Raw genomic sequence first — 12,250 nt, forward strand, 5'->3', positions numbered from 1 at the left:
AAACAAAACAAAAAAACCCTCAGAATAAACTATGAAAATTGAGCTGCCAAGTTTGTCCAGGTCACATGACACTTGGTCACACCAAGTCTTCTTATTCTAAGAACTCGTTAGTAATGTAGTAGTACAGTGTGGTGTTGTCAGCTGGCATGGTAGGAACTCTTCACGTCAGATGCCACAGGAGACTCTCTGACATGACAGAGCCTTCACAGCCCTCTGGCAGGACAGGTAAGTCAAAAAGGACCTTCCTGAACTTTCACAGTAAACACAACTGGATCAGCTAAGCACTTCCATGCAGGAGACTGATTCCATGATATCTCGCTATCCAGCCAGTTAATACTGCTGCTAAACAGTTAACACAAGTTATTTAGGTCAGCCCTTAAACAATTCTCATTTCCAGCTGTCTAGCTTAGGCATTTCTAATGCTCCCATCACTGTAGTATAGAGGCAACTAGTTTAGTTGGTTTAAACACCAAATTTGTCAAACTTTTATATGTCCAAATCCTTATGCTGTCTGAATTATTCTTTAAGAGCTGTGTTGTTTCCATTCCTTTCTAAGAGCTGAGTGAAGCTAGCAGTACAGAGACATTCTGCTCCTACGCATGGCTTCACTGATCAGGTATGCAGGGCTCAGCTCGGGCTCTTCTGTCATGATTGCAATGTTCTGCCATTCCCCTAGTTGATTTGACTTTTTAATGGTGTCCACTACGCACAAGGCATACAGGCAGTCATCGAAAGTCGCAGCCATGGTGAGGGGCCTCCCATCCCAGGTTCTCCTGTCATCCTGGTCCTCAAACGCTTGCCGGATGGCCTGTACCATCTTAATAGTGCCCTGAAGGTATGGGGATGGGATATCACTGAAGGCCTTCTCAGGCAGTAAGGAGTTGCTGACTGGCATAGAGTCCTTTAGAAGGAGCTCTCTTTGAGGAGAGCTGTTGCTCTGCCCATACAGATCAGTGCCTATTACAATCAGTCGTCCAGTTGAACCTACCATAATAATATCCTGTTTGAACTCCCCAGGGACATTGAAGTTGAGGGTCACAGTGCAGCACACCCCACCTTCCAGAACCATTTGAAACGTGCAAAAGTCATCACTGGTGATCTGACGTATTCCCTTGATGTGGTCTGTCTGTTTCACAAAGGTCTTGAGCAGCCCATGCACTTTCACAGCCTTCTGGCTGGTGAGGAAGGTCAAGAGGTCGATGATATAGGTACCGACCGAGTGTAAACCCCCGCCCCCCATCAGGTCATCACAGCTCCAGTTGTACTTCTTGCCCAGCAGACTTCCGCTGTGCACCTGCACCTCGCACACCAGCAGCTCCCCCACATAGCCCTCCTGAATCAGCTGCTTCATTTTCACAAAGGCAGGCAGGAAGCGGAGAACGTTCCCCATGATGCTCATGAGCTTGGGGTAATAATGGGCCGCAGACATCATCCTGAAGGCATCCAGGGGAGTTGCTGTTCGGTCACAGATAACATTTTTTCCAATGCCTGCAAAACAGTAAAAAACAAAACAAAACAAAAAAACAGAGTGAGCGAGCTCAGGACGTTTTAATAGGCAAATATTGATCAAGACCAACAAGAGACATATTGGAAAGAAGATAACATTTTGTGAACCAGTGGTACCATATGCACAAAAACCCCGCAGTGTATTCATAAGATGTGTCAACTGACTGAGTACTGCAATGAAAACGAACCCCTTCCTGTTTTCAAAATTCATTCACGCCAAAAAGTGGGTATGAAAGTGAGAAGTTAATCCTAGCCTTCCCTCATTCTTACTTGCAGAAGCGCATGGTAGAGGAGATCTTATGCCCATAGTAGCCCACACTAGGACACTGAAAATCCTGGGATTTTCTTCTGAGGGGACTCATTTCTCCATCCCTGCCCTTTCTGTTTGATGGATTTTGTAGGGGAGGGAAGTGTATTGGATTGATTATTTTGGGTGGGGGAGCGGGAAATAGTATTTTACCCACAGAACATCACGTATCATTCTGGCTGAGGTGCAAAATATTTGAGGGAGCCCCTTGTCAAGATGTTAGTAACATATCTAGGATGTCAAAGACGACCTATGATGTCTCAAAAGAGGTCAAACATGTAAACGTATAGCTGGGACGATCTGTCCTCCCACATTTCCCATATGTGCACATTGTTATATTGAACCTTTTATGAGGGTTCTGTTTTAACAAGCTACCTGCGTGTCCTGAATGCAATTCGGGCTTTGATATCTAATAGTTGTTTTATTATTGACTTCTTCTTGATGGCTTCTTTCTTCCTGTACATATACAAATGCAGTGCTGGCAAGGTAAAGTTACACGAATAGACCTGCAATAACTGCTAGCATGCAGAAAGCAATTCAAAATGACAGCAAGGTAAATCACTTTGTACCATTCCAATTTGAGCATTAGTTACAAGTAACACCTGTTCCCAGACAAAAAAAGACTCAAATTGTTGTATATATTATGGCTGTACCTGGGCTTTTCACATGTAAAGGAGGGTGAAAAGAACTGACAGTTCTTGAAGTCTTAATTCCATTTATAATAGCACAGATGGATTTTTATGTCCGATGAGCAATGGCAGAACTCCTATCACCTATCCGGCCCTGCATTATGTCCTGCCTTCTTCTAAACAAAAGCCTGAGAGGAGGAAGGAAGGTCTTGTGGAGAAGGACTCAGGAGATGCATATTCAGTTCTTGTCTCAGACTAAATGTGTGATCTCAGGAAACCCATTTAATCTCTGTGTGACTCAGTCCCTTGTCTCTAAAACTGAGTATAGTACTTCCCTCCTTCATAGGGGTGTTTTGAGGATATGTTCATAAATGTTTATGAGGTGCTCAGATGGGAGGTCATAAGGACAGACAACCCCTTGGGGTCAGACTGGGACCACTCACATAAGTAACTAACTGCTCGCCCATGGGGAGGAAGAAGGGTCACAATCTGGCCTTGACAATCAATTCATATACACTTCCTATTCAGTCTTTGTCTGCTACATATTGGACCAATCAGAATTGGAGCTAGGGCTGTCACCACCGAAGAGGTAGTCAAAACTGGTAAATCATCTCCACAGGACTGAATGAACTGGACTAAACTGGACTGAATGAACGGTGTCCCCACCGGCCCCTTTTATATGGCCACTGACAAATAGGCCTTGTTTACACTGGTGACAGCATGTAACTTACGTGTAGCCACACATTACAGTGAAAAGCAGGCTGTGTCCTCACTGCAGTGTGTAGCTACACGCATCAGTTAAAGGCTCTGGCAGTGGGGAGGCCAGAGCCTTTCCCCACTGCTGGAGTCTTTCTCCACGGCAGGGAAAGGCTCTGGCAGCAGGACACTATGCTGCTCAAAATACCACTGTAAACGTGGGGAGGTACTGCTTGGGTGAGTAGAGAGCCATGTAAGGTGCATACCCTAGGGTTCTGGTGTGTCTTCACTCTATTCACCTAAGCAATGCCTCGCCACCTGCACTGCTATTTATACCCATGCTAGGGGGAGTGTGGAATATATGTACTCAACATGCTGCTGTACGTGTAGACATAGCTATAGACACACACAATCTTTTTCTAATTGTATTATATTCTACTGGATTCCCTTTCAAACAGTCATGGTTTTCTTTTCTACATTTCCTTTCTCATCTTTACAGATTGCCTACAGACTGGTGTCTAAGCTTTCTCCTTTACAGTCAGCCTTCTCCTGCTCCTGTGTAATTCCTTCAGCGATGTCACAGTGCAGGATTTGTTTGCATTCATCTTCCTGACCCATATTCCTTTAACAGGTAATGTTCTGCTGTACCATTTGCTTCAGACACAGCTCGGTGATTATTTCAATGAGCCATTTTCTGTTACATGGATGCTTTACAGTAGGCCCTAGTCTGGACAATTAGCCATGAACACAGAGAAAATGTCAGGTGCAACTATATCCTAGGGGGTCATCATGTGATGTGAGAACATGAGACTAATAAGAAATTCTAACGATTATTCCTAGACTGACAGTATTTCACAAGGATTACATCTGCTTGCCACAGTTTTCTTTAAGTCTTTGCTGGAGGATAATAGGGGTGGTCAAATGGTCCCTGATACAGCCAAATCCCTCAATGAGGAATCCACAGGGGCTCAATCGTGAGCTGATCTACCCCATGAAAGAGAATCCCCTGAGTTCAGTTCCTCTTCCAGTTTGATTCTCATCCTCCTCTCCTTTCCCCCAACACATGCTGCTGGGTTTTTTTCCTGTCGTCCACAGTCATTGATCACGTAAGATATGCAGCAACGTACATGTGTGTACATGAGGGCAAGACTGCATTGTGTTTGTAAACTCTTTGGAGCTCTGGGACAATCTTTACATGTGTGTAGAGTGCCTAGAACAACTGAGCCCCGATTGGGACCTCTTGGAGCTACCAATATACAAACAAACAAACAAACAAACAAACAAAACAAACAACAATATAATAAGACTGAGCGCCCTATGGGCCCTGAGACACAGGGGAATTGCCTTTAGAATCAGTGGGAGTTAGGCCCACACATGGAGGGATGAGCAGAACCAAGAGAGAGAGAGAAAAGGAGGGAGAATCTTGCAGTTTCTTTTAGCAGCATTTTAAATCGGATTCTTTATTAATTAAAAAAGCCTCAAATGCAAACCTTTAGAGTCATTGTTTATTTATGCATATCCTAATCCCCGTACTATGCTCTACTCTGGCGGGGATTTGAACAGCTTTCTGCTTTATGCCCAGATAGCTCTTATATTATCACCAGCACTGATCTTTCAGGAGGACGCTGTTCAGCATTTGACTCTATGCGCTACTAATCTCTGTCCTCTCCACAGCTGTAAATTTACAAGCAGCTACAATCGTTTTCTTGAAACAGGGAGAACATGAAAGGTTTGCACAAAACAGCTGATTTAGAACACTCTGACATGTTTTGCAGACCGAATAAGAAACAGGGAGATCAAAATCCACCCACCTCTTCCCCCCTCCCCTCCCCGCCCGGCCCCGGGTTTCCTTCTCCAAAGAAGAAATGAGCACCTTAGCTTTGAGCTGTGGGAATGAATCAGCTGCATGCTGACCAAAAGGCAGGGTTGAAGGAGAAACTCTTCTTTAAATATTGACAGTCTCAAGAAAACATATATGTGTCTGGCTGCAAGTTCCAGAATTGGATTCTTTAGGAATGAACCTAGATACAATATTTACCTCCTGCTGCCCAGGCCTAGGGCCAAGGTCTAGTCATGTCCACTGTTGGACAAGATACTTTTGAGAAACAAATTTAGCAAGGGAAATAACGGTCATTCTACTGGTCATTTCATCACTGCCTTAAACTGAGCTAAGCGCAGCTTTTCCTACAAACATCTTTCACAAGAGCAGCTCACTGTTGCAGATAACAAGAGCCACATTAATGACACAAAAGCTAAGAAAAACATAGCAAGCTTATTTCAGCAAAAATAGTAAGATATTTACCCATAGGGAGAAGCACAAGATTCCGATACATCTAATTTATATAAAACAATATGTATGTTGTGAATCTCAAAAGGACTGGCTCTTTTGCAGGTTCTTATCCCTGTCCTGGAGTTCTTAAATAAAATAATTCTACACAAGTATTGACCATCCAGAGTGCTCAATCCCACCCCATTTCCGAGTGTTCTACTCACCCCCTATTGTTGTATTACCTTCAAAGGGGGGGAAATTCACACTTTTAATAAAGTAACTTAGTTTCCAGAGCTTCCGTCACCATTTCTACCATCCTACCTTCAAAAGGCCCCCCCAGCTCATAGAGACTCTCTCTTTGGCTGACACTGCTCCTCAAGTCAGAAGGTGTGGCATAGCTAGAAAGGGTCACTCCATATAATGGGCCAAATTCTGCTGTCAGTGACACATGCGTATCTCTGTCATCACTCCAGTGGTTTCACTCTGGAGTCACACCCGTGTGTAACTAAGCTCAGAATCTGGCCCAATTGTGAACAGGTGCTGGGTCTGAACAGTAGAAATGGGGACTTCAGTTTCAGGTTGTTGTATAAGTATTGTAGCTTCCACAATGCTCCTGTGCCTTGGCAAATTGGAGAGAGAGAGAGACAAGCAATGGAATCACTCCAGGATATCACATGCAGCAGTTCAGTCAAGTGTTCTGCTTGCCTTAAAAGTGAGGTGGGGGGACTAGTTGGTTCAGGAGATTGGCAAAGTGACACAAGAGGCTTTGGCTTCTAGGTCACTAGTTTACATTCAGATATGGCACTTGTCACTGAAAGCTGTTGGCATTTGTCAGCTTTTGAAATGAGCTGGTGGTTTTAGTCTAAGTCCAGGAGTCTACTTCACAAAACCATCACTAATATTAGCCCTACTTGGTGTCCTTGTTAGCAAGCTCAGCAGAGGCCAAAAACTGAATGAGCTATGGAGACTACTAATTTTGAGAGTAAAATACACCCCTGAGCAAAACCCTATACACACACACACACACACAATACAGGGCCTACACACCACTTAGGTCCTATTCAATCCTTATTTTGAGCATGTAAGGTTTGTGCTGGCCCTCTGTACAAGGATGAATTTCACCCTAACTCCCTGGAAGCGTTTGCTCCAGGCAAAGTGGGGCATCTGCCTGTTTTGTAGACAGGATTATCTGATACCTTACACAAGCCCAAAGATTTATAACAACATTTTCAATGCTATCAACTCACATGCTTTTATCATCTATGTCATATAGATATCATTTATAATAGTTGGTGCTTTTCTTACCGCAACAGCTTGTTGAATCATGTGATTATATGTGAATCTCAGCTTTCATTTAAAAAAAAAATAAGTATCTAGCCCTCATGGTTGCAGAGAAAAGCTTGAAAACATGAACCTAAAGGCTCAAAAACCACCAGGCAGTTAGAACACAGACTTTATGTATATTTTTAAAATGTTCATGAATTTTAAGCCAATCCCATGATTTTCTGGGGACCCGACTCATGATATTTCAATGCTTGGGACTGGCATACTACATTTTATATAAGTCACACAGCATTTTGGTTATCTGCTGTCCAGCAAGTCACTCTACCCACACACAATCCCTGTACTTGCCAGATGTCCTAAATAATTAGCAGAGAATATCAGGTTCCATGACTTGATCAATGCACGACAGCCCTAACTCACTTACAGATTTTCCAATCTCATCAATTCTCAAACTCTGCAATGCCAGCTTTATTTTTCCATCTGCTCTGACTCCTTCAAATACGCTGACAGCCCCATTTTCACTGGAAACAAAATTAGATGTCCAACGTCCAGCTGGAACGAGGCTAGCCCTGGACTTGTTCAGTCCAGGATGTGAACCTACAATCAAATATTTTCTCCTCCTCCTATTCACAAGGAAATCAAAAAGGCCTTTATTTGGAGTCTGGGCATCTAATCAAAAACTGCATTTACATCACAAAGATTCATTAGTCCAGAGCCTGCACCTATCACTGTTGTTCAGGGGTTTTTCAAGATCCTGAGATTTGGTAGAATGAGTTAAATTAGTCAGCAGAAAAAAGTATATTTTTGAAGAGAAAGGGCAGATTTAGACATTTCAAAGATAGTCTGAATGTTTAAATAGGGAATGGGGTCATCAGAGTGTAGGCTGAACTCCCCCACCTGCGTGCCATGGTGGATAAAAATAAAATATTTTTTTAAAGTTATTTAAATCAGATTTTTTAAATTTAAAATTAAATACATTTTTCTTTTAAAAATGAACCTGTTTAAAATTAAATGTGAAATTATGACAACCTGTAATAAGATTTAAACTTACTATAATTATTAAAATCATTTAAGTAATTAAAAAAGAGATGATGCTTTCATGAGTCCTCATCAGTTTGAATGAGCTTATTTAACTATATTCAGAATCAGGGAAAACACATCCTAAACTTTTGAAGTCAACTCAAGCTTTATAAATATGTCACAATGTTCTGTACTGCATTATGTATCTATATTATGTTCAATCTTTACACTAGAGCAACTGCCGGTATTGTCATTTTTGCAAATCTAAGGAGTTTCAGTTCCTGTTGTGCAGAAAAGCTTTTGCCTTAATTACTTCTGGGTTCAGTTGAGCCAGCAGGTGCAGAGAGGATATTTTCTTCATGTGGATTAGTTCATTCAAAGTTTAGACATTTATTAGGAGTTAACAAAGCAGGGAAGCTTGTTTTCCTCTTCCAGACTATGAATACAAACCAGGTGGGAAAGGATGAGATCTACTAATTCTAAAAACAGGGAGGAAAAGGAGGAGTCAGATTTTCAAAGGTATTTAGGTATTAAGATTCGGAGAGGCACCTAGTGGGATTTTTAAAAGCACCTAATTCCCATTGACTTCAACAGGACTTAGGCACCAAACCTGCTTAGGTACTTTTGAAAATCCCACGAGACACCTCTCTGCATTTCTAGGCACCTAAATAACTTTGTTTCTTGTCACCATGAGTCAGATTTTCAATCTGTCAATTTACTAACCACAGTTAATGCTTCCTTTGTTTAATCAATGACAGTATATTCCCGTTTATCTACAACTCTTATCCAAACCTCCACATTATCTTAATCCCCTCCTTGTCCCCCAGCATGAGACACCTGACCTCTGCAGCATGTACTTCATACTGAAGGGTGGGATTCAGATAATGGTTCGAATAATAGAGCAGAGAATTGCTCCTGTGGCAGCACAGGGAACCCTCAGCCCTACTGTCAGGGAAATGAGTAAGCAGAGCACAGCAGAGCAGAACTGGCAGTGACACCTGATCCCTGCATGCACAAGGTGCAGGGAAGGTGTTGTCCTGGCAGGGCAGAGCAGAGTCCTGGCTGGGGATCTCTGCTTTGACCCACCAGGACTACAGCTTCCCCCCACCCCGATCCTGCAGAGAGCAGGTGTCACCAGCCCGGCAGCAACCAGGTTGCCCTCTGTAGCCCTGCTGTTACAGGAGTGAGTGAGCAGGGCAGAGCAGAGAGATCCCTGGCCAAGACTGCAAGGAGGCGTAGCAGCCCCAGACGGCAGGGAAGACCACCCTGCTGCTGATTGGCTCCTGCCCTCTTGATTAACCAGACTCCCAGTTATCCAAATTAAATCTGTTTCCCCCGTGCTGTTCAGATAATTGGGAACATGTTGTAGTTTTAAATGAAAAACATGTTTTGATAAAACTTTTTTTCCTTATGTGGCCAGAATATTTAAGGTTGTTTTATTTAATTAATAAAAACTATTCTAAAATTATGTGTTTGTGCATTTTTAATTGAATTCCAATTTCCATCAAATGCAGCTGGAAACAAATCATGAGTAAATAAAAGTCATCCTAATAAGGAAATGCATCATTCTCCATTTTTTAATATAATAAAAAAATGTAAAACTGAAGAATATGAATAAATGTATGTTAAACAATATAATTTCTTAAATAAATATGCATAGATATAGTATATCCTCCTGATTAGCCCAAAGAATATTGTCTAAAAGTGTAGGCAACTAATTGACTATACTTGCAGTTCAATATTAAGAATGTTCAAGAGACCAAATAACCCAGCTCAGCCAAATTTTTTTGTCTAAAGGCAAAGTAACGTGGTTTAGAAAAGAAAAAAAGAAAGTACATCACCAATCCTTCCCAGGAAACGAATTCTCACAGCAGGATTGGCTACAGGTGTTGTCTTTGGTGTACAGATACCCATTGATCTGGAGTAAGTATCTGGTCTCTTGGGACTGGAACAACCTAAATACGGTGCGATTTTTGAAGTAATCATTTATCACTAAGTCAGAGGTGAAAGTAAGCCGGTATGGTACAGTACGGAGTACCGGCAAAAGCCAGTACACAGCCAACCGTACCGGCAGGGGGCAGCTTCCCCAGGCCGGCAATTTAAAAGGGCCCTGGGATCCCGGCAGCGGCCGGAGCCCCTGTCCCTTTAAATCACCACCAGAGCCCCGCTGCCAGAGCCCTGGGGTAGCGGCAGCCATTTAAAGGGCCCGGGGATTTAAAGGCCCCGCAGCTTCCGCCTGAGGCCCCGCCCCTTCCACCTGAGCACCCCCCGGCCCTTGCTCAGGACCCCGGCCCTGCGTACTGGTAAGTCCCTTAAGTTACTTTTACCCCTGCACTAAGTCCAGCTTGCTTAGATGGCAAGATAGACTGGTGACTGTGACTCCATAGTAAGACTATTATAGTGATCCAGGAGTTCACATTTGTCACTGGCTAATTATAGTACACACCACCAGTTTGGGTTGTCTACCCTGTTTTCTGACTGTCTGCCCTGAGGTAGGCACTCTCAGTCGTGAGCCACTCCAGAGTGACAACATGTACGAGGTTGAGAGACCACGACAGGTAATTCAAGACTGACATCTCAGAAATCATATGCAATTACAGAACTTGAAGGCACTAGCTCATATTGTCATTCTAATTTATTTAAAATTTTGATCACAAGGATAGCTCTGGAAAATAGATATTCTCATTGGTCCCTCAGGGGCACCATAATCATACAGTCATATCTCCGCATACTTCAGGCATCACAAGGTATACATCTTTGGCACCATAAATCAAGATTTTCCATTGTCACGTCTTAAACCCAGGCAACATACAGCAGGCAAGATTCCCATCAGCGCTGTATGTGCTCCACCTCTTCGAGGGGAATAGCTTGCAGGGCTGCGAGCGAGCGTGCAGCGCTGCAGGCTCTGATTACACTGGCGCTTTACAGCGCTGTACTCACTGCGCTCGGGGGGGAGGGGCGTTTTCACACCCCTGAGCGCAGCAACTTGCAGTGCTGTACAGCGCCAGTGTAGCCAAGGCCTCAGTTACACCTGTGCAAACTCACTGACTTCAATGCCATTGCTCCAAGGGGCTGCACTGATGATTGAGAGGCTATCTTAGCTCATTAGCCTTTAGCTTAAGAAAATCTTGCCACACAGTGTCAGTGTTTCCAAACATTACTGTCACATGGGCAAGTGCTTCTGTTATTTAGCTAACTCATCACTACACTGCTGTAAGGATTAGAGCAGGGGTCTCAAACTCAAATTGACCACGAGGGCCACATGAGGACTAGTACATTGGCCCAAGGGCTGCATTTACTGACACCTCCCCCCCCGCTGCCCACGGCCCCGCCCCCACTCCACCCCTTCCATGAGGCCCCGCTCCTGCCCCGCCTCTTCCCACCCCTTCCCTGCCCCCATTCCAACCCCTTCCCTGAAATCCCCACCCCAACTCTGCCACCTCCCTGCCCCCAGGGGTGTGGCGGGGGCTGAGGGCAGGGAGTTGGGGTGTGGGGTGCAGGAGGGGTGAGGGGTGCGGCAGGGGGTCAGGGTGCAGGGTGCGGCAGGGGGCTCAGGCAGGGGGTTCGGCTGCAGGAGGGGTGAGGGGGGTGGGCTCTGGCCCAACGTGCACCGGGGGCGGTGCCTGAAGCAACAGCCACACATACCCCTGCGCCCCTCCTTCCCCAGGTTCCGTCCGCTTCCCGGAGCGGCGCGGGGACAGGGCAGGCAGGCAGGCAAACGCTGGGGGAGGGTGAGGGGGCCACGAGGAGCTCGCGGGCCGCAGAAAGTAACCCCACGGGCCGCATGAGGCCCCCGGGCCACGTGTTTGAGACCCCTGGATTAGAGAGACACTGTATACTAATAGCATTGTTACACCATATGCTATCTACCTAGGCCTCAGGAGAAACCCCCCCCCACCCCAGCACCTTACCCAGGATTGCTCAAAGAAGAGCCAAGGCCCTCAATCTTCTTTTCCACGTCTAGTCCATGGGGGTATGGAATTAAACCAGGCAGGGCTAAGTAGCTGGTGGCCAAGGCAGTCCCCCAGAAGCTCAGCCCGCGGGAGCAGAGACAAGCAGCAGCAACAGGTATTACGGTACCATTGGGGAAAGGGAGGAACTGTGACCCAGGTGGCATTGCCCATCCCCCAGCACCCCTGAATCCAGAACTGCCAAGGGAAACGCCCCACTCTGGGGGCATCAGGCCCCATGCAACCCCACTCCCTCCCCAGCCGTACAAGCTCAAAGACGAAAAAGTTCTGGGAGGACCCATCCAGAATCTCAGCTGGCAGGAACAGACAAGCAGCTATCGCAAGGACCTACGGATGCTGATGATGTCACCGGTGCACAAGTTTGGTACAGCTCTGACTGTGGGCTCACTGGCTGTTTGCTCCAGCTCCCTCCCTCACAGTCTCTTCTCTTCAGCCTCACGGCACCTGCCCTCCACACTGCCTTTCTTCCCTCCTTTCTCCTGTCCTCCTTGCTCTCCCTCCTCTCAATGCCCCTCCCCCTTCCTTTCTCTCTCTGTTTAGCCAATCCCCTCCCAACAAAACCCTACCC

At 45.2% G+C, this 12,250-nt stretch overlaps 1 protein-coding gene across 1 annotated transcript in view; it reads right to left on the reverse strand.

Annotated features, from left to right (window-relative positions):
- Positions 1–12,250, reverse strand: part of GFOD1 (glucose-fructose oxidoreductase domain containing 1) — a 106,807-nt gene continuing 94,557 nt past the window's right edge. The window contains exon 2 of the mRNA XM_024202988.3: positions 1–1,488. Within this exon, the coding sequence (XP_024058756.1) occupies positions 569–1,488 (920 nt within the window). The 3' untranslated portion in view covers positions 1–568. The remainder of the gene's footprint in view (positions 1,489–12,250) is intronic.

Source organism: Terrapene carolina, unplaced genomic scaffold, assembly GCF_002925995.2.
Source record: "Terrapene carolina triunguis isolate 2854851 unplaced genomic scaffold, T_m_triunguis-2.0 Scaffold58, whole genome shotgun sequence".
In the NCBI taxonomy this organism is placed as follows: domain Eukaryota; kingdom Metazoa; phylum Chordata; order Testudines; family Emydidae; genus Terrapene; species Terrapene triunguis.